Below are 23714 nucleotides of genomic sequence, written 5' to 3' on the forward strand. Positions count from 1 at the left end.
AATAAAGTTTTTTGGTTTGATGGATCTGAATTTGCTTAATTCATGTAATCTAGTGTACAACTGTGTAATGTGTATTATGTACTATGAATAAAGTGGTCCATTCATCATGAACTGCTTGAGTAAAATATACAGTGGGTACGGAAAGTATTCAGACCCCCTTAAATTTTTCACTCTTTGTTATATTGCAGCCATTTGCTAAAATCATTTAAGTTCATTTTTTTCCCTCATTAATGTACACACAGCACCCCATATTGACAGAAAAACACAGAATTGTTGACATTTTTGCAGATTTATTAAAAAAGAAAAACTGAAATATCACATGGTCCTAAGTATTCAGACCCTTTGCTCAGTATTTAGTAGAAGCATCCTTTTGATCTAATACAGCCATGAGTCTTTTTGGGAAAGATGCAACAAGTTTTTCACATTTGGATTTGGGGATCCTCTGCCATTCCTCCTTGCAGATCCTCTCCAGTTCTGTCAGGTTGGATGGTAAACGTTGGTGGACAGCCATTTTTAGGTCTCTCCAGAGATGCTCAATTGGGTTTAAGTCAGGGCTCTGGCTGGGCCATTCAAGAACAGTCACAGAGTTGTTGTGAAGCCACTCCTTCATTATTTTAGCTGTGTGCTTAGGGTCATTGTCTTGTTGGAAGGTAAACCTTCGGCCCAGTCTGAGGTCCTGAGCACTCTGGAGAAGGTTTTCATCCAGAATATCCCTGTACTTGGCCGCATTCATCTTTCCCTCGATTGCAACCAGTCGTCCTGTCCCTGCAGCTGAAAAACACCCCCATAGCATGATGCTGCCACCACCATGCTTCACTGTTGGGACTGTATTGGACAGGTGATGAGCAGTGCCTGGTTTTCTCCACACATACTGCTTAGAATTAGGGCCAAAAAGTTCTATCTTGGTCTCATCAGACCAGAGAATCTTATTTCTCACCATCTTGGAGTCCTCCATGCGGGCTTTTATGTGTATTGCACTGAGGAGAGGCTTCCGTCGGGCCACTCCACCATAAAGCCCCGACTGGTGGAGGGCTGCAGTGATGGTTGACTTTCTACAACTTTCTCCCATCTCCTGACTGCATCTCTGGAGCTCAGCCACAGTGATCTTTGGGTTCTTCTTTACCTTTCTCACCAAGGCTCTTCTCCCCCGATAGCTCAGTTTGGCCAGACGGCCAGCTCTAGGAAGGGTTCTGGTCGTCCCAAACGTCTTCCATTTAAGGATTATGGAGGCCACTGTGCTCTTAGGAACCTTAAGTGCAGCAGAAATTTTTTTGTAACCTTGGCCAGATCTGTGCCTTGCCACAATTCTGTCTCTGAGCTCTTCAGGCAGTTCCTTTTGACCTCATGATTCTCCTTTGCTCTGACATGCACTGTGAGCTGTAAGGTCTTATATAGACAGGTGTGTGGCTTTCCTAATCAAGTCCAATCAGTATAATCAAACACAGCTGGACTCAAATGAAGGTGTAGAACCATCTCAAGGATGATCAGAAGAAATGGACAGCACCTGAGTTAAATATATGAGTGTCACAGCAAAGGGTCTGAATACTTAGGACCATGTGATATTTCAGTTTTTCTTTTTTAATAAATCTGCAAAAATGTCAACAATTCTGTGTTTTTTCTGTCAATATGGGGTGCTGTGTGTACATTAATGAGGCAAAAAATGAACTTGATTTTTTCTGAAATGAATGATTTTAGCAAATGGCTGCAATATAACAGAGAGTGAAAAATTTAAGGGGGTCTGAATACTTTCCGTACCCACTGTACATTTTATGTCAAATAAATGTTTATCATTTGTAGTGTTTAAGCTTTGTGTTCAATTTATATTCAGTTAATCATTTAAGACAAAAAACAAGTTTTATATGAGCTTTTAACTTTAAAAATAATTAAAAGGTTAGGGGTTTAATACACACACACGGTGTGTGTGTGTGTGTGTATATATATATATATATATATATATATATAAATAAGCTATTAACAAAAGCGAGGTTCTATCTATCATTTCAGTTAGATCGTTTTAATAAAATATTTGACATTAACATGGTTTTAAACTTTAAAACGCTACAAATGGAGCAATGCCTACGAAGATAAATTTGCTCCGCCCACTTCCGGCCCGCAGTTAGTCCTATCTCCATCATTCCCCACACTCTTTATTTTTGACAGTCGTGGGGCGGGACTTTACTTATTTCATTGTAACCTCAAATGTCATTGGTCAATTCAGTTTTTCCGGAAGTCTGTTGTGATTGGACGCCTGTTGTAAAAACAATTAGACATGGCTTCATCAATGGACCAGATGCAAGTGAGTTAAACTTTATTTATTGACTGATTGATTAAATTATTATTGTAATATGTCCTTACCAGATACTATAATATCTTGATATATTATTTTTATGGAGCTGTAGCTGCTGGGGAAAAATTAGAACACATGGTTATATTTGCTGTAGTTCACCGCTACATTACCACTATACTTCCACTAAACAGTAGCCTATCTATGTTTACCCAGCCAAAATTATATCAGTTCTGAGAACTTCAGAAATGTGAAAAGTGTCCATTAAATAGTTGTAACTATGATTCTAAATCCAAAATTGCTTCATGTGGCTTTGGATGAAACATAAATCACTTGTTCATATCAGTAAGCAAGAGTTGTTGTGTAAGCTTTTTGTTATCATTTTTTTGTCAGTTAAATATATTGTCAGGCTAATATATTTTCCATTAAATACAGTATAAAAGGGTTTCAGCACTTTACCCTGTTGAAAGGTTGCAGTTAAAGTTAAGATACAGTACACAGTATGAATGATCATACCCCTCTGAAACCCAATTTAGAAATTAATCTTTATATCTAAGACACATTTAGTTTTTTGTTGTTGTTGTTGTTGTTTTAATAACATTATGTTCAGATGTGGTCAGTTGTACTCATTTATACTGTGCACTGTACATACTTAGTTCACCCAAAAATGAAAATAATGTAATTTATTACTCACCCTCATGCGTAAGACCTTTGTTAATCTTCGGAATGCAAATTAAGATATTTTTGTTGAAATCCGATGGCTCAGTGATGCTACTATCACTTATATAGTGATGGCCGATTTCAAAACACTGCTTCATGAAGCTTTGGAGCGAATCATGATTCGGATCGCGTGTCAAACCGCCAAACTGCTGAAATCACATGACTTTGGCGCCCCGAACCGCTGATTCGACACGCTGATTCATAACGCTCCGAAGCTTCATGAAGCAGTGTTTTGAAATCGGCCATCACTATAAGTGTCGTTATTTTGTTTTTTTGGTGCACCAAAAATTTCTCGTCGCTTTATAATAATAATATTGAACCACTGTACTCATATGAACTGATTTAAATATGTTTTTAGTACATTAATGGATCTTGAGAGAGGAAGTACCATTGGTACAAAAAGTTAGATGATTAAGATGACTTTATAATTTGTAAATATCTAATGTAGCACATTTTGTCCCTATATTCTGCAGCAAATTCTAAAAAGGCATCTTTTGGAGGAACTTCTCTGAATCCACCACTGCATGTGGAGCTGTGGAATATGGAGGTTGTTTAACAAGTTCAAACACTTCCTGCAGAGCCTGAATGATTTTGTGGGGTATTTCCATATGTCATGACAGTGCTTGAAGGAGGTACAGCTGCTGGCGACACACAAACTCCATATAATCCAGGTCAAGGGGAGATCTCAAAAGTGCTCTAGAAGGTCCTCCAAAAGATGCCTTTTTAGAATTTGCTGCAGAAAAGAGGGACAAAATGTGCTTAAACTGAGCAACATTAGATATTTACAAATTATATCTTAATCATCTAACTTTTTGTAATCATCAGTAACAATTAAGTTCAAAGTAAGTACAGTGCACAGTATAAATGAGCACAACTGACCACATCTGAACATAATGTTATTGAAACAACAACAACAACAACCAAAAAAAAAACCTAAATGTGTCTTAGATATAAAGATTAATTTCTAAATTGGGTGGAAAATATATTAATCTGACAATATATTAAACTGACAAAAAACTGATAACAAAAAGCTTACATAACAACTCTTGATTACTGATATGAACAAGTGATTTATCTTTCATCCAAAGCCACATGAAGCAATTTTGGATTTAGAATCATAGTTACAACTATTTAATGGACACTTTTCACATTTCTGAAGTTCTCAGAACTGATATAATTTTGGCTGGGTAAACATAGATAGGCTACTGTTTAGTGGAAGTATAGTGGTAATGTAGCGGTGAACTACAGCAAATATAACTATGTGTTCTCATTTTCCCCCAGCAGCTACAACTCCATAAAAACAATAAATCAAGTTAATATAGTATCTGGTAAGGACATATTATAATAATAATTTAATCAATCAGTCAAAAAATTAATTTTAACTCACTTGCATCTGATCCATTGATGAAGCCATGTCTAATTGTTTTACAACAGGCGTCCAATCACAACAGACTTCCGGAAAAACTGAATTGACCAATGACATTTGAGGTTACAATGAAATAAGTAAAGTCCCGCCCCATGACTGTCAAAAAGTGTTCGCGCGAGCAAAATAGAAGATCGAGCGCGAGTGTGGGGAATGATGATGCGCGTGCTGCGAGTCGTGTCTGAGCACGCGAGGGCTTGATTTGCGCGCAGAGGAGATGTCATGCGCGTGCGGGTTTAAAATGAGCTCGAGGGCTCCCGTGTCCTCGCGTGTAATGGAGTTTACTTATGACTGTATTACACTGGTTTAGGGTAGCTGTGTTCGCCCTGGTGTGTCGGTCAGAACACAGGAGGCATGAATATGAATCAACAGTCTTTAATTAGTTCAGCAATGATCAGCACAGTGAACAGCACAGCCAGACCACAGGGCATTGCTTGGCATTATCTTCACAATAATGATATGTGAGGTTACTGTACAGGAGTAGGCATGGGTGTGGTCTGAAACAATTAACAAACACAGTAACATCAACAACTTCAATCAAGTAATACCACTTTTCACCGTTAGATGGCGCATGGCGCTCATAAATGGAATTATTTGCTGCGTCATCACACAATCCGATAATTAAACTTCTAACTAAGAATAACTACAGAGCGAAAGTATAAACATTCAAATCTACACACTGGAAATATCAATCATTAATGCTATTAATATACTGAATCCAAATGTAGTAAATATATAAGTGAAATAAAGGGCTTAGGCAAGATGCTGGGTTTAGCGTCACTGATCTTCACGAATGAACTCACAATATCTTATGAATTATTCCTCATACAACACATTCAGTGAAGGACAAACGTGAATGAACTTACATGTTGTCATTAACGCACAACTTGAACACATATCATCCTCAACCAAGCAAAGTTAAATTCAGTCGTATTCTGGCGAGACCTAGGTGGGGTACTTCATGCGATCAGCTCAACCGGAACTGAAAGTTATTGACGCACGCAGTAACCCGTGCTCTGATTGGCCGTTCCTTCCCAACATCGCGTGTAGATCTGTTATCCTCTCGCGGAAGTGATTTACTGCGCGCAAGCATCAGTTGTGCGCTCGGTTATTAATGGCATTAAAATGCCATCATATTTCTCTCATGTCTGTTTAGCGTGCTGAGACTGTGTTTGTGGGTGGTTCATGTTCTCTCATGAGAGCATGCCCACGTCGGCACGTTGTTCGTCTTGCCTTTCTCTTAAAGCCCTGGGTATACTTCACTTTCCGCACCCGGACACGTCTCGTCGCGTCCGCGCATCTTTCAAAGTATACTAAACCATGGATGCGCGTGGATGACCGAGTTCGACACATGCGCAGTACAGTTTTTTCTATACTTTGACCAGACATCGTGTCATCAACCGGACATTCGCTGGGCAGGATTGGAGAAGAAAAATAGTGCATCCACCATTGCGACATAGTTCAGAAGATACACCAAGAGAACAGGAATCAAAAACGATGGAGAAAGCATGAGTTTACAACAGGCGTCCAATTTACTCGTCTTGTTTTTGAATCGCTCTTTACACACTCTTCTTCGAACGACTGTACATTGTGTTCAGTACTGTGCGTATTGCCACCTAGCGGACTCTTCTGTCCTGCTTGCACATGCACTGTTGCATGCGCACCGTCCATGCAGTCTCGAAATTTGGGCTGCATGCAGACGGGGTTCGTGGCCGAAGTATACCTGGGGCTTAAGGGCTTGAGCGCTCAGTGTGCTGTGTGCCGTCAAGCTGCCGGCTGACAGTACGGGTTGTCGTGGCAACCCAGCGCATTGTTCGGCGCTCTTGATGCGTGGTCGAGACTCGAGTGCCTCGAATGAGGTGGAGTCCCCTCACCTATTCCCCGATCTAGTTTCTTTTTCTGAATCAGAAAAGTGCTACTTTGGTGAATAAGCCAGGGTGACCTGAGGATTACAGTGGGGCAATACCCGCCGAGCCAATCTCCATGGGACCCCCACTCCTCTAGCGCATCGCAAACATGCTGTGACTGTGTTCGTGGGTGGTTTATGTTTAGTAAGAACATGGCCACACTGGCGCTCAGCACGTCGTGTGTCGTCCAGTTAGAAGGCCATGTTCACTGTCCCACATGGCTGGTAGTTTCTGGGTGGATTGCTCAGGGTTCCCACAAGTCATGGAATTTCTGGAATATCATGGAATTTTAAAAGGTGTATTCCAGACATTGAAAGTCAAGGAATTCTATTTTTTTTTTTTTTTTGGTCCAAGTCATGGAATATCAGAGATTTTTGTTTGTCACTTTAAATTTTAGTTTCCATTTATCAAAATGTAATTTTTCTATAATGCATTTTTTATTGCATTGTTTTACATGTTTTGTGTATTGTTATGGTTAGGCTATTTTTCAGCGGCAATTTATTCCCTTCCCGCTCGTCAAATTAAGTCAAATGCAGTCACCTGTACCTGTTAACTAAGGCAAACATGCCAGGAAAATGTAAATTTCAAGAGCTTTGACTACAAAATGACCACTTCAAAGACTGTCCAAACCAGCCGCAACACGACAAAGGATTCTTTGAAATGGTTTCTATATTTCTGGGATTTTGCAGCTAATAGTTCAGGTCAGGTTCTTGTTTCTGATTCCTTTTATTTCTTTTCAAAATCTGAGGTAAATTATCTATTGTTGCTCTCATAGTGGCTATTAAAGTCATGCAAAATGATATTCAAGCTCAGACAAGGAAATAGGCTACCCCCAGTTTCACAGACAAGGCTTAAGCTAGTCCTAGACTAAAATGCATGTTTCAGCTGTTTTAACGGGTTTGTATTAAAATACAAACCCGATTCCAAAAAAGTTGGGACACTGTACAAATTGTGAATAAAAAAGGAATGCAATAATTTACAAATCTCATAAACTTATATTTTATTCACAATAGAATATAGATAACATATCAAATGTTGAAAGTGAGACATTTTGAAATGTCATGCCAAATATTGGCTCATTTTGGATTTCATGAGAGCTACACATTCCAAAAAAGTTGGGACAGGTAGCAATAAGACGCTGGAAAAGTTAAATATACATATAAGGAACAGCTGGAGGACCAATTTGCAACTTATTAGGTCAATTGACAACATGATTGGGTATAAAAAGAGCCTCTCAGAGTGGCAGTGTCTCTCAGAAGTCAAGATGGGCAGAGGATCACCAATTCCCCCAATGCTGCGGTGAAAAATAGTGGAGCAATGCAAGAAAGGAGTTTCTCAGAGAAAAATTGCAAAGAGTTTGAAGTTATCATCATTTACCGTGCATAATATCATCCAAAGATTCAGAGAATCTGGAACAATCTCTGTGCGTAAGGGTCAAGGCCGGAAAACCATACTAGATGCCCGTGATCTTCGGGCCCTTAGACGGCACTGCATCACATACAGGAATGCTACTGTAATGGAAATCACAACATGGGCTCAGGAATACTTCCAGAAAACATTGTCGGTGAACACAATCCACCGTGCCATTCTCCGTTGCCGGCTTAAACTCTATAGGTCAAAAAAGAAGCCATATCTAAACATGATCCAGAAGCGCAGGCGTTTTCTCTGGGCCAAGGCTCATTTAAAATGGACTGTGGCAAAGTGGAAAACTGTTCTGTGGTCAGACGAATCAAAATTTGAAGTTCTTTTTGGAAAACTGGGACGCCATGTCATCCGGACTAAAGAGGACAAGGACAACCCAAGTTGTTATCAGCGCTCAGTTCAGAAGCCTGCATCTCTGATGGTATGGGGTTGCATGAGTGCATGTGGCATGGGCAGCTTACACATCTGGAAAGGCACCATCAATGCTGAAAGGTATATCCAAGTTCTAGAACAACATATGCTCCCATCCAGACGTCGTCTCTTTCAGGGAAGACCTTGCATTTTCCAACATGACAATGCCAGACCACATACTGCATCAATTACAACATCATGGCTGCGTAGAAGAAGGATCCGGGTACTGAAATGGCCAGCCTGCAGTCCAGATCTTTCACCCATAGAAAACATTTGGCGCATCATAAAGAGGAAGATGCGACAAAGAAGATCTAAGACAGTTGAGCAACTAGAAGCCTGTATTAGACAAGAATGGGACAACATTCCTATTCCTAAACTTGAGCAACTTGTCTCCTCAGTCCCCAGACGTTTGCAGACTGTTATAAAAAGAAGAAGGGATGCCACTGTAACCCAGACTAATTAAGGGTTAAATATATATATTAATATAAATGTATGAGGTTCAGAAAAGTAAATAATTGGAGATTGGTGATATTAATAAATACTTAAAATAAAATAAATTGTGACAAAAATAATTTGTAATATTTAAACAAGTTATAGTTCCATCCAATCAGAGTTCGGTTGATATGGACCGCCCACTTGCTGATGCGGCAGATTGCGCAAGACCTAAGAAGAAAGAAGACGGGAAAGAAATTCGCTAGATTTAGCTATCAAGAAAGTAGAAATAACGGAGTAAAACTTTGAAAATAGTGTTTAAAACTCAAGTCAGTTGAAAGAGGAGGATATTGAGTGGATTCAGTTGTTATTTTACTCCTGTGACGATCGATGGGTGAATTACATCATTGTATTACTGGGAAGTGAATATCTGGATGTGGTGAGTTCAATTTATGCAAGTATGCTGAGTTTAATGTTTAAATAAGAAAACAACACTTATTTTGTAAGGAAAGAAGTTGTTTATTTTGTTTATTATGGTCATATGTGTGATTTATGTTGTATCTTTGGATATTATGGTACAAATTCGTAGCGCTGTTCAGTTGTTCTCATGTGGTGTCGTTCTTTTTCACGTGCACGCTTCACGTGCATGTCGGGGTAATATACACGTGCCTGAAAAGAGATGTATGTTTATTTCAATGTAATATTGTAAAACATTAAAATTATTACTTTATATGTTAATTTATTGGTATGTGGAGATACTTACCTGATGTGATGCTATTGTTGACTAAATGCAGTCATGCATTTCTGACCTTTTAAACAGGTCAGGTTTTTTTCCTGAGGGGAGATTGATTTTCTTTGATGGCGAGCCAACCTATTCGGACACTGGAAAAGAAAGAAGAAAATTCATCCTATAGGACCAGGAGAGTATCGTGATTTCATTTTTTTTTTTTCCCTGCTCAAGGTAAAACTATTCCTGCATAGAGACTGTGTTTTCTCCATACAGGACTGAAACTGTCTGAGATAACTAGAAGAAGAAGGAACTGATATCAGTTATTGAACATTTGGAAATTGAACTGGTCGTCGACGTGTGCGTGATATCACAAAATTGTTGTTGAATCTGGACAAATTGTTGTCATTCTATTGTTTTCTATTGTATTCATACTATTCTAGTGTGAAACTGACAGTGATTTGCTCTTAAGTGATTTGTTCTTTTATTTCTTTTCATCGAATTGACGTAACTCACTTTGAATTGCTTTTTATTTATTTTATTGTTTACTTTCAAAAAGGGAAAAGGCCGGCATTTAAGGGAACATTTATAAAAAATCTACGTACTTACCTTAATTGTGGTCTCCTGTCGTTCCTTCAGCAATTACCCTCTACCTCCGTAGTCGATCATACGAATCTTCTGATTTTCCTAATTGGTCCATAAAAGTGAAGAACTAAATTATAAGTAATATAACCCGTTACATAACATTGGCGAGCCAGCCAGGAGGTGGTGCTGTATTGCTGAAGACAGGCAGTTGATCTTTAAACCCATTTTAGTGCTCAGACAAATTAACCAATTTGTTGTCAAAATGGATGTAATTTTCCAAGAAGGTATCAAAATCCCAAATGCTGTAATAGTTAGTGGGGTAACTGGAACAGCGAATGATGAAGAACTGATAAAAATTCTGCAAGAACATGGTTCTATTGCTAGGTCAGTCAAAATTCAGGACCCTGATTCTGACTTCCATCGTGACTTAATTATTGAGTTTGACAGTGGCTGTGCTTTACAGTCATTAGAGCTCATGTTGCCCTATACTCACCAACTAACCAGTGATCCAAATGTCACTTATATAGTGAGATCTTTATCCAGTGTTTACACCCGAAAGTTGGGGGGTAGTGCTACCAGATCATACCTAGAAGGATTGAAAGAAATTGCGAAACTCAGTGGGGCAAATTTTGAAGCAATGTTGAGTGAAATGCTGACAGAAATGAGTGCTGTAGTTCTTCCTGCAGGCTCTACATCTGAAGCTGTTGATGAAAACCCTATTAGACCATCCCGTCAAGAGCCGCTTGAAGGCAAAGCAACTCCAGTTATCGCTCAGCCTTGCCAAGAAGGAACCCAGCAGACCCATCCTCCTGCTTCTTATGTGGCTGACACCGCAGTTCTTACCTCTCCCACGATACTTAACCCGCCTGAAGTTCAGAGGTTAGTTGTTGAACATGTGGTGAGGAGTGGAGAAGCTGTTGCTCAGGTGCATGCTCCCATGCGACTCAGGTTATTTTCTGGGAGGAAACCTAGACCTGCCAACGAGACAGATTATGATGCATGGCGTTCTAGTGTGGATCTTATTATGAAAGATCCTGCAATATCTGATCTGCATGGGTCACGAAAGATCCTGGAAAGTCTTTTGCCCCCAGCTGCTGATGTTATTAAACACTTGAGTCCTGAAGCTTCCCCATCAGCTTACCTGCAGTTGCTAGATTCTGCTTTCGGCACGGTAGAAGATGGTGACGAACTCTTTGCTAAATTTATGAATACCTTGCAGGATGCAGGGGAGAGACCTTCATCTTACTTGTCTAGGCTTCAGGCAGCCTTGAGTGTAACGATTAAGCGTGGTGGGGTTTCGCCCAGTGAAGCAGACCGACATCTCTTGAAGCAATTCTGCCGGGGCTGCTGGGATGATGGGTTGATCGCTGACCTGCGATTGACACAAAAACGTGATGATCCTCCACATTTCGCACAGCTGTTATTGATGCTACGTACTGAGGAGGATAAACATGCTGCAAAAACCATGCGCATGAAACAACATCTAGGTGGTACCAAGCAGCGCGCACTGATGCATACCCACAGAACCTGGGTGTCTGATGAAACTGAACAAGCTGCAGCCTCCAATGTGCTGTCATTGGCAACAGAAGCTAAAGAACTAAGAAAACAGATAGCAACTCTTCAGAGTCAACTAGCAAAACTCACCTCTAAAGCTGATCTTTAGAAATCTGCATTGCAGGCAGTGGGTCAGAAATCCTCAATCACAGAGAAAAGATCAAGCAAACAGAGCACTGTAACCACAATACCTGCAAACGGTAAACAATCTGACAAACCCAGGCCATGGTATTGTTTTAAATGTGGAGAAGATGGCCATATTGCCTCCTCCTGTGAGTCAGAGCCCAATCCAACACTGGTGGCTGAAAAGCGTAAAGTCTTGAGGGAGAAACAATCCCAGTGGGAGTCTCAATACAACATCACAAAACCTGCTTTAAACTAGAGCCAGTTCCTGTTGCGGGACGACCAGGGACTGAAATATTGAAGTGTCCCCCTAAAACCAAAACCTCCACACAAAGCCATTGTTCCAAGATGGAAATTGCAAAACTGCCTAAGGGTTTGATTGGTGAAAAATGTATTGCACAAGTTACTATTTCAGGGCAGGAATGCAACTGTTTGATAGACACCGGCTCACAAGTTACCACTATTCCTTTGACTTTTTATGAGCAGTGTCTTTCAGAATGTCCTATCAATTCCCTTTCTGATTTGTTGGAAGTTGAAGGCGCGAATGGTCTTTCTGTGCCCTACATTGGTTATATAGAGTTGAACGTGACCTTTCCTGCAGAGTTCATTGGTACAAGTGTTGAAGTACCCACTGTTGCTTTGGTGGTTCCAGATCCAAAGTCCTACACCATGCCTTTAGTCCTGATAGGGACAAACACTTTGGACACTCTTTATGAGGAACACTTGAAAATGAGTTCTACAACTTTCCAGCCTTCTTTGTTTGGCTACAGGGCTGTTTTGAATACCCTCAGATTGCGGCACAAATATGGAACAACTGGTGTTCTCGGTCATGTTAGGTTGAGGGGCAGGGTGCCTGAAGTCATAGCTGCTGGCCAAACCGTCGTTTTAGAAGGCATTGTCCATGTGCTTGGGGTTCCAACTGATAAGTGGATTGTAGTGGAGTACCCCTCCATATCTTCTTTACCTGGAGGAGTTGTCGTAAAAAACTGCTTGCTTACCCTTCCTTCCAAGCAATCTAGCCATCTTCCGGTACTTCTCTCAAATGAAACTGATCATGACGTCATTTTTCCACAGAGGTGTGTAATTGCAGAAATCCATGCCTTGGAGTCAGTGCTTTCTTCTGGCAATGCTGTGTCTGAATCAGCTTCCCAAAGTAGTGAGCCCACAATGAGCAAAGAGGAAAAGTTCAGCTTGAATTTCGGTGATTCTCCACTATCACAGGAGTGGAAGGATCGAATAGCCAAGAAACTTTGTGAGATGCCAGAAGTCTTTGCTCAGCACGATCTGGATTTTGGACATACACAGAAAGTGAAACATTGCATCAAATTACATGATGAGACCCCGTTTAAGCATCGCGCCAGACCAATCCATCCACGTGACATCGGAGCAGTAAGAAAACACCTTCAGGAGCTTCTCTCAAGCGGAGTCATACGTGAGTCGGAATCCCCTTTCTCATCGCCAATAGTGGTAGTCAGGAAGAAAAATGGCGACGTACGACTCTGTATAGATTACCGGAAGCTAAATCTTCAAACAGTCAAGGACGCTTATGCCTTGCGAACCTTGAAGAAACATTTTCAGCTTTAAATGGTTCGAAGTGGTTTACTGTTCTGGATTTAAAATCTGGGTATTACCAGATTGAAGTTGCGGAAGTAGACAAGCCCAAAACAGCTTTTGTGTGTCCATTGGGATTTTGGGAATTTAACCGTATGCCACAGGGGGTGACCAATGCACCAAGCACTTTCCAAAGGCTGATGGAGAGGTGTATGGGAGACATCAATCTAAAAGAAGTGCTTGTGTTTTTGGATGATTTGATTGTGTTTTCCAAAACCCTAGAGGAACATGAGAGGCGGCTGCTGCAAGTCCTAACTCGCCTGAAGGAATATGGGCTAAAACTTTCGCCGGAGAAGTGCTGTTTTTTCCAGACTTCCGTCAGATACTTGGGGCATATAGTATCTGAGCGTGGGGTGGAAACGGATCCGGAAAAGATTGAGGCTATAAAAACCTGGCCATGTCCAAGAAACCTTAAGGAGTTAAGGTCGTTCTTAGGTTTTTCAGGTTATTATCGTAGGTTCATTAAGGACTATTCACAGATAGTGAAACCCCTGAATGACCTGACTTCTGGTTATCCACCGTTGAGGAAAGGTTGTAAGAAGGCTGAGAAAGAATGTCAGTATTACGATCCCAAAGAGCCTTTTGGTGGTCGTTGGACGACTGCTTGCCAAGAAGCATTCAAGACCCTTGTTGATAAGCTTTCTACCGCTCCTGTCTTGGGTTTTGCGGACCCTAAACTCCCTTATGTTGTTCATACAGATGCCAGCACCACAGGGCTGGGAGCTGCGCTGTACCAAGAACAGGATGGTCAACAACGTGTGATTGCATTTGCTAGCAGAGGCTTATCGCGTAGTGAGTCCCGTTATCCGGCTCATAAACTTGAGTTTCTTGCCCTTAAATGGGCTGTAACAGAGAAATTTCAGGATTATCTTTATGGCAGCACATTTACTGTTATAACAGACAGTAATCCCTTGACTTACCTTTTGACAACCGCTAAGCTGGATGCAACTAGCTACCGGTGGCTTGCTGCACTTTCTACATTCTCATTTAAACTGCAGTATCGGGCTGGTAAACAAAACATTGATGCAGACAGCTTGTCAAGGCGACCACACGAAGAGCTGGCAGAGGATCAATTGTCATCAAAAGAGTATGAGAGGATCCAGAAGTTTGTGCAGTACCATACAATGGGTGCTGACAAATCGCACACCACTGACAAAGATGTATTCAGAGCCATCTGTGAGAAACATTCTGTCCAACAAGCTGATAATTCTGGCATTACCTTGGTTGAATCCCTTGCGCTTCATCCTGATGCAGTGCCGGAATATTATGAGCAAGAAGAGAACTTGAGTGGGTTACCTGCTATACCTCACTTGATGAAGGAAGATTTAGTTGAAAAGCAGAGATCTGATCCGGTCATTCGTGAGGTGATAATGTGTCTGGAATCAGGTGAGAAACCTCCACCTGCATTAAGGAAGGAATATTTAGATCTTCCCTTTTACTTACGAGAATGGGACCGTCTTGAGTTGGTGGATGGAGTTCTGTATAGGCGACGACGAGATGGAGATGATGTGAATCACCAATTGGTTTTGCCCGAAGATCTCAGGAGTTTTGCTGTGAGCAGCTTACATGATCAAATGGGTCATATGGGAATGGAAAGGACGCTGGATCTGGTCCGTTCCAGATTCTATTGGCCAAGGATGGGAGCTGAAGTAGAGCAAAAAGTTAAGACCTGTAGTCGTTGTGTCCGCAGAAAATCTTTGCCACAGAAAAGTGCACCTTTAGTGAACATCCAAGCCACCAGACCCTTACAGCTTGTTTGTATGGATTTTCTTTCTCTTGAACCTGACAAGAGCAACACTCGTGATATCTTGGTGATTACTGATTTCTTTACCAAGTATGCTGTGGCCATACCAACGCCAAATCAAAAAGCAAGAACTGTTGCAAAGTGTCTATGGGATCAATTCATTGTGCATTATGGTTTCCCTGAGCGGTTACACAGTGACCAAGGACCGGACTTTGAGTCACATACCATCAAGGAGCTTTGTGCAATTGCAGGAATCCAAAAAATCAGAACTACACCATATCATCCTCGGGGGAATCCTGTGGAGCGGTTTAACCGGACCTTGTTAAACATGCTTGGAACGTTGGAAGAAAAGGACAAAAGCCATTGGAAGGATTTTGTTAAACCTTTGGTCCATGCATATAATTGCACCAAGCATGAAGCCACAGGATTTTCCCCGTATGAACTGATGTTTGGCCGTCAACCTCGGTTGCCGCTTGATCTTGCTTTTGGATTACCTGGTAAAGACAGTTCACCAGTATCTCATTCGCAGTATGTTCAACATCTTAAGTCTCACTTAAAGGAGAGTTATGAGGTTGCTTCACAAAATGCCCGGAAAATTGCTGAAAAGAACAAAATCCGGTATGACAAACATGTGACCAATTCTTCTTTGGAAGTTGGTGATCGTGTATTAGTAAGGAATGTCCGTATCCGTGGGAAGCATAAGTTAGCAGACATATGGGAATCTGAAATCTATGTCGTTGTGAAACAAGCTGCTGACCTACCAGTTTACACTGTCCGTCCGGAGACAAAGGATGGTCCGCTTCGCACTCTTCATAGAGATCTTCTGCTTCCTTGTGGGTTCCTACCTGTTTCTGAGACCTCCGACCCAGCTGTGAGTAAACCTACCACAAGGCGCAGGACTCGGCTGAATCCTGATTCACAAAGTCTTGATGGTCTGGATTCTGCTCTTGAGACAGACGATGAAATTCCTGATCCAATATGTAGTACATATCCAGTCAATGAAACCAGGTTTACTACGGTTCACAAAGTTCTTAGGCCAAATGATCCGAAAGAAGACTCCCTTAATTTTGAGATTGTTCATTCACCTTCAGCAGATGATGCAGCTCTGAGGGATCAGAGTAATGACTTACCTGCAGATGTTCCAGAGCAAGCTTTACCGACCGGAGCTGTAGGAGAACACTTACCTGTTGAAGTTCCAACGGAATACTTACCTGATGTTCCGGAAAATGTTGAGGCTAGTCATCTTCCTGATGCAACATCAATTAATGACCAAGAAAATGCTGAGGATGAATGTAGTGAACACAACCAGATTTCCGACGTGGAGGAAAATGAGCTTTCAGGAGTCTTACCCAGACGATCTGTTCGACGAAGAGAGAGACCTAAAATACTTACCTATCCACAGCTTGGAAACCCTTTGATACATGTAGTGCAGTCTTTGTTTCAAGGTTTAAACACTGCTTTTGTTAATGCATTGGGTGGCAGTGAAAGCCTGAATGGTTTACCTGAGATATCCTCCATACATGATGTGTAAAATGTTGAGTCACTCTAAATTGTGTCACGAGACGTGCACAGTTAGGAGGGGAGGATGTAACCCAGACTAATTAAGGGTTAAATATATATATTAATATAAATGTATGAGGTTCAGAAAAGTAAATAATTGGAGATTGGTGATATTAATAAATACTTAAAATAAAATAAATTGTGACAAAAATAATTTGTAATATTTAAACAAGTTATAGTTCCATCCAATCAGAGTTCGGTTGATATGGACCGCCCACTTGCTGATGCGGCAGATTGCGCAAGACCTAAGAAGGAAGAAGACAGGAAAGAAATTCGCTAGATTTAGCTATCAAGAAAGTAGAAATAACGGAGTAAAACTTTGAAAATAGTGTTTAAAACTCAAGTCAGTTGAAAGAGGAGGATATTGAGTGGATTCAGTTGTTATTTTACTCCTGTGACGATCGATGGGTGAATTACATCATTGTATTACTGGGAAGTGAATATCTGGATGTGGTGAGTTCAATTTATGCAAGTATGCTGAGTTTAATGTTTAAATAAGAAAACAACACTTATTTTGTAAGGAAAGAAGTTGTTTATTTTGTTTATTATGGTCATATGTGTGATTTATGTTGTATCTTTGGATATTATGGTACAAATTCGTAGCGCTGTTCAGTTGTTCTCATGTGGTGTCGTTCTTTTTCACGTGCACGCTTCACGTGCATGTCGGGGTAATATACACGTGCCTGAAAAGAGATGTATGTTTATTTCAATGTAATATTGTAAAACATTAAAATTATTACTTTATATGTTAATTTATTGGTATGTGGAGATACTTACCTGATGTGATGCTATTGTTGACTAAATGCAGTCATGCATTTCTGACCTTTTAAACAGGTCAGGTTTTTTTCCTGAGGGGAGATTGATTTTCTTTGATGGCGAGCCAACCTATTCGGACACTGGAAAAGAAAGAAGAAAATTCATCCTATAGGACCAGGAGAGTATCGTGATTTCATTTTTTTTTTTTCCCTGCTCAAGGTAAAACTATTCCTGCATAGAGACTGTGTTTTCTCCATACGGGACTGAAACTGTCTGAGATAACTAGAAGAAGAAGGAACTGATATCAGTTATTGAACATTTGGAAATTGAACTGGTCGTCGACGTGTGCGTGATATCACAAAATTGTTGTTGAATCTGGACAAATTGTTGTCATTCTATTGTTTTCTATTGTATTCATACTATTCTAGTGTGAAACTGACAGTGATTTGCTCTTAAGTGATTTGTTCTTTTATTTCTTTTCATCGAATTGACGTAACTCACTTTGAATTGCTTTTTATTTATTTTATTGTTTACTTTCAAAAAGGGAAAAGGCCGGCATTTAAGGGAACATTTATAAAAAATCTACGTACTTACCTTAATTGTGGTCTCCTGTCGTTCCTTCAGCAATTACCCTCTACCTCCGTAGTCGATCATACGAATCTTCTGATTTTCCTAATTGGTCCATAAAAGTGAAGAACTAAATTATAAGTAATATAACCCGTTACACCACACAGTGGTAAACATGGCCTTGTCCCAACTTTTTTGAGATGTGTTGATGCCATGAAATTTAAAATCAACTTATTTTTCCCTTAAAATGATACATTTTCTCAGTTTAAACATTTGATATGTCATCTATGTTGTATTCTGAATATAATATTGAAATTTGAAACTTCCACATCATTGCATTCCTTTTTTATTCACAATTTGTACAGTGTCCCAACTTTTCTGGAATCGGGTTTGTATGTCAGTGACATTGTTTTGTCTCAAGATGTAAACAAGTAAGGTTGTTTTTCTAGTGTACATTTATAAAAGATGCTTAAATATCCTAATTGAACTAAGGCCTAATCCTGGCTTTGGCTAAGCCCTGTCTGTGAAACCGGGCCTTAGTACAGAAAAATATCAAAGTGCATTTAACGGGTAACAGCGAAAAAGTTTAAGTTAGTTTTGTACTAAAAACTTCTGTGAACAAGTAAATAAAGCTTGCAAATGGATGGATTTAAAATACTGTCTTTTGGCTAATTTTTGTCTGCTCAGTGCTCAGCTTAACTGCTGCCTGTTTTCCGTTCATTATAGGTCATGGAAATTCAGCTTTTTAGTCAGTGAAAGTCAGGGAAAAGTCAGGGAATTTCACATTTGGCTTAGAGTGGGAACCCTGATTGCTGGTCCTTCTCATGGGGGACCTAGTGTTTCAGTCAGGGCTCCAGCAGAGGATCAGATGTCGATTGTTACATTGGAATGAGGGTTGTTGGGCTCTGGAAATGAAGATGAGGCTGAGCATCCCCCGGTTGTGGTGTGTGCTCATGCTGAATCAGATTCAGAGTTGACAACCATGCTTTTCCGGGCCCCTGGGGGCGTAGTGCAACGTGCAACTCGCCTTGCCCCTCCTTCTGTCTTTTAGCCCGGATGTGCATGAAAAACTTGGCAGTATGGAAGCCTTTTGGTGCTAAATATGGAATGCCAAAAGGGCCATAATCTGCATTAACCCTTTAAGACAGGATGGAGCGCCCGCGCTCCCATTTGCGTGTCTCTCTTTAAGAGCCAATAAAAACTGAACCCATAAAAATACCCACAAAAATTCTTTTTGCATACAAAACCAGAGACTTTACTCATTCAGATGAAGCCTCCCACATGCTCCTGTTGCATTGTTTTCACCCTCTAATGAGTCTGAGTAATATGCGTTTACAACAAAAACAGCACAGTACCTTTTGACTCTCCTTGCTACAGTTTTGGAGTTATGAGTCTTTACTTTTGTGTATGTCGCTCAGAAAAAAAAAAAAAAACTCTAAAAAAGCCTTCAGGTCTTAAAGGGTTAAAAGTTTTCCTCTCTCACTACCCTCGATGGTGGAGTGGCAGTGCTACGGGCACACCACCTCTGCCCTGCATGTGTTTTGGCCCCCGGCGAGTCTGTGGAAGGCCAAAGCACTCATTGCATGTGGGTAGTTCTGAGTCAAGGGTTGAGCTACGCGTAATGCAACGGGCGACCTGGAGCAGAGGTAGACAGTTCTTTGGGAGACGATGCCCGCATCACTCCCTCCCCTGGAGGAGGGCCGGGTGGAGTATTTTTGGTTCCATTCTGTTCCGCCGCTGGCTCTCCGGAGTCCAGCTGTACCTACAAATTAGAACTGTTTCCCAATCCTCCAGGTCCCAAGAGGGCGCGGCTGGCTGTGTGCGACGCTACACCTCGCCATCCTCAGCCCCCTCTCACCTTGCCAGCAGGTGGCAGTGTGAATGTCGTGGCCGCCTCTTCTGTGCCGTCTCCCATACACCCTGTCATCTGGCAGAGTCCGACCCCACTTCGGGCCGCTATGCCGTCCGAGTCGGGTCCCAGCACTCTGCCTGGCTGGCCCACGCCGGGTACGTCTGTGGTGGCGTTGGTCCCGCTGGCTCGGAGTCTGGAGGCCCGGTTAGCACTTCCCAGCCCCTCCCGCTGGCTCATCCGTTCTATTAGACTCGGCTATGTGATTCAGTTCGCCAGGCACTCCCCAGTGTTCAGGGGTGTCCACTACACTTGTGTGTCTGTGGACAATGCACCTGTTCCCCGGGCGGAGATTGTTTTCCTACTGGCGAAGGACGCAATCGAGCTGGTCCCTCCAGCCGATATGAAGTCAAGGTATACAGCCCCCACTTCATTGTACCCAAGAAAGGTGGTGGATTACTGCCAATCCTGGATCTGCGAGTCCTGAATTGGTCCCTTCACAGGCCGTTCAAGATACTTACGCAGAAATGCATTTTCGAATGCATCCGTCCCCAGGATTGGTTTGCAGCGATCGACCTGAAGGACGTGTAATTTCATGTCTCGATTCTGCCTCGACACAGACCCTTCCTACGGTTTGCGTTCAAGGGTCGGGCATATCCTATATAAGTACGTTGAACGTGACCAACTGAAAGGGAACGTGCGTCCGTACTTATACCCGCGCTGCGGGACGGATCAGGTGCTATTAATCACGCACGCCAACATCCATTGGCTCGTTTAGTTTACACTCAAAGGTGAATTCGTCGGTTCACATTTGTCTCTGTTCCCTCCTTCAGGGAACAAGGGTTACATACGTAACCGAGACGTTTTTCATGACCATTTTTTTCCACTCTGCAGCCTTTAAACAGTCTGTTCCCTTTCATGAGAACTTCAAGCTGCGTCAAGACGCATTGGGAACGCTCCTGCGTGATTGTGTCATGAAGCACTTGTGAAATCGAACCGATGGCGTGATGTAACGTCAGAAGCGGGTGACGTCACAGACCAGGAAACTATAAAGCATACCCAGAACAAAGAACGCTAGCTTCTGTGTCTTCAGCAAGTGCTCTGTGTTATCGTGTGTCTTATTTGGTGTTGTCTGTCAGTTACACATACAGAAACGATCTCTTTTTTTTTGAGGACAAGAGTATCATTGTTGCACCATATATATATTTACATATAAAAATATGGCGAGCAAACAGCAGTTCACTAAGTGTCTTCATCCCTGCCCTCATTTTATTACGGGTGGGGATACACACGAGATGTGTGTTGTTTGTTTAGGAGTGGAGCATGCCCAGGCAGCTCTTGAGGGAGCTGTCTGTGTGCATTGCGAAAGGCTGTCTTTAAGAACACTCCGTTCTCGCCAGGCACTCTTTGATAATAAGGAGGGCGCCTCGGCCGGTGTTCCCCGTGGATTGGGTCCCGCTTCTGCTGAGGCAGAGCGGCGGCTTCATTTGTAGGGTTCACAAATGGATCTGACAGAGGAGTTAGAGACGGGCCCAGCCCTTTCTCTGCCCTCACCTGCCAGACCCAGTGTCTCTCCTCTGGTGGTGGAAACACGCGCTGCGGTTTCTTCCCCCCGGAGAGAGGCACCGGCGCTTCAAATATCCAGCTCTGAGGAGTTGGATGTTGTGGGTGTTGATGCTGGAGATGAGGACTCGCCATCTCAATCTCCAGCATATGAGGAGCTGCTTAAGGTGGTGACCAGGGCAGTAGAGAAACTGAACATTGAGTGGCCAGCTGAAAAAAGTGAAACTCGTCAGAAAAGCAAATTAGACGAGCGCTTTCTGCCCTCCAGGTCACAGCCTCAGCATCGGGGATTACCGTTCTTTCCCGACCTCCACACCGAGGTGTTGAGGTCGTGGATGAGCCCGGTTCAGTGCAGAGTATTCAGCCCCCAAACGTCAACTTATTCAAACATCATGGGGCTGAAACAATACGGTTATGGGGCGATGCCTCGGGTTGAAGAGATGCTTGCGGGCTATCTCTCACCCGAGTCTGCATCGTCCCTCAAATCCCAGATGCTACCCACCAAGCCGCTAAGAAAAACATCTGTGCTGGTGGACAAAGCTTATACGGCAGCAGGTCAGGCCGCGGCATGTCTACACACCATGTCAGTTTTACAAGCCTATCAGGCTGACCTGCTGGGGGAGATTGATGAGAGCAGGGAAGCGAATTTTGAAGCCATCCAGGAGCTAAAAGCTACTGATTTGTCTCTCCAGGCCACCAAGGAGACGGCCAAAACAATCGGCCGCTCTATGGCAGCCCTGGTGGCTACGGAGAGGCATCTATGGTTGAACTTATCTGACATCAAAGACAAAGACAAGAACATTCTCCTGGATGCGCTGCTGTCTCCCCTGGGCCTCTTCGGCGACTCTGTTACGTCCGTCGTCGAGAGGTCCAGGAGACAAAGGCTGCGTCCGAAACCGCATACTCACTTGAGTAGGTACTTAATTTGAATAGTACTTACTTAACGAGCGCTAAAAGCGTAGGTACTATATAGCCTGATCTCGTTAAGTATGAATGTGATCCGGAAATCATCTGCCATGTTGACGTTATCAAGTGACCGATGACGTTATCACAGATGCAACAACTTAAAAGATTTGAGTGACAGGTTTAATTCATTATCTATAAATATGTTGATATTTTATTAAACTTGCTAATTTGTGGTCTTGTTTAAGAAACCACTGCCCATTTATTTTGTTATTGTAGTATAACCAATCAATTTTGGCTTCATTTAAGTTCTTATATTTTTAACACTACTAATCTGACCCACAGTTTTATCTTTAAGGATATTTTTATTTATTACGAAAACCCAAAATCGCTATCTCTTGAATATGTTCTTAATGTCTTTATTTTATATGCAAAAACTTTCATCCACAAGCAAAATTGGCTTAAATCTCCTTATGTTTTTTCTTGTTGAATTTAACTCTCGTTTCATCCCTCAGGCTTATAAAAAAAAAAAAAAAATAATTAAAATTTTTTGATGCATTATGATATTAAACCTCGTCATTGTGCTTTTTTTGTGTATATAATCTCATACTCTGATGTACACAAAACCATGATATATATATATATATATATATATATATAGTCATTATGATTGTTCATTGTTAAAGATACAAACATGGTATTTTCCCTTATCTTGTAATTATAAGTTCTGCAATTAAAAAAATAAATAAATAAATAAAATATATGAGTGACAGGTGCACTAACACCTCATAGCATCAGTAACTTGACAACCCTACCCAGTGCGGTTTTCCTCAGCATTTGCAATGTCTGCACAGAGGAGATGTCAGGCAGCTCCTCGAAGATCTCGCCTTTGGAGAAGACTGATGATTTTGTACTCAGAAAATGTAAGCATTACTACTAAAGATAAGATTACCCCAGAAAGAATTGCATTGAGCCCACCCCAACACTTAAGCACAATAATAATGATAAATGCTGACCAATATTTCATTATATTACTTTTTTTACTGAAAATGATGTTTTAGTAAAACAAGCAAAATGTAATGTTTTGTCATATAATAGCTATGCATGAATACACAGTAGACAAATGCAGCCAAGGTGACTACATCTCAATTTACAGTCGAGCAATGAATTAATGCATGAATTAATAAAATATTTTATTTACTGACAAAAAAAAAAAAAAAAATGAATAAATGAGTAAAGAATGAATAAAAGTAACCATCACAATAAATAAATACATATACAAGTCAACAACACATGAAACAAAGCTTTATTCAAATTTATTGTTCTAACAATCATGTATTTACAGGCAGTGAACCCCACATCCTACTGCCATCTCAACACAGCTGTGCCAATTCTGCGGCTTTATTTTGATGAAGCAGCTGACCACCATGAACACCTTCACCGGTCTTTGCCATCTATCATGTACCTCAAACATTCGTGTGCTCTCCATGAGCATAACTACCTGTAAAACATTTAAACAGGTTAAAACGTTTTACAATTCATTTTAGCATTGTCTCTTGCCATTTTTCATTTC

The 23714-nt window shown here is 41.4% G+C and overlaps 1 protein-coding gene and 1 long non-coding RNA gene across 2 annotated transcripts; one reads left to right on the forward strand and one right to left on the reverse strand.

The window, feature by feature from the left end:
* Positions 1-8652: 8652 nt before the first annotated feature.
* LOC127517783 (uncharacterized) lies at positions 8653-11574 on the forward strand. The gene is made up of 2 exons (XM_051903871.1): positions 8653-9038; positions 9420-11574. Exon 2 carries the CDS (start codon positions 10174-10176, stop codon positions 11572-11574), a length of 1401 nt encoding a protein of 466 aa, XP_051759831.1. The 5' UTR covers positions 8653-9038; positions 9420-10173.
* A 5388-nt stretch (positions 11575-16962) lies between these two features.
* LOC127517887 (uncharacterized) lies at positions 16963-17986 on the reverse strand. Its single transcript, XR_007931394.1, has 3 exons — positions 17854-17986; positions 17281-17399; positions 16963-17186 (listed from the first exon to the last, which is right to left on the reverse strand). It is a non-coding gene; the product is annotated as an uncharacterized LOC127517887 (long non-coding RNA).
* Between the last annotated feature and the right edge of the window lie 5728 nt (positions 17987-23714).

Source organism: Ctenopharyngodon idella, chromosome 8 (assembly GCF_019924925.1).
Source record: "Ctenopharyngodon idella isolate HZGC_01 chromosome 8, HZGC01, whole genome shotgun sequence".
Taxonomy (NCBI): Eukaryota; Metazoa; Chordata; class Actinopteri; order Cypriniformes; family Xenocyprididae; genus Ctenopharyngodon; species Ctenopharyngodon idella.

What these genes read in the sequence shown, in the direction of transcription:
- LOC127517783 (XM_051903871.1), top strand. Translation starts at nt 10,174, where the DNA reads ATGGATGTAATTTTCCAAGAAGGTATCAAAATCCCAAATGCTGTAATA.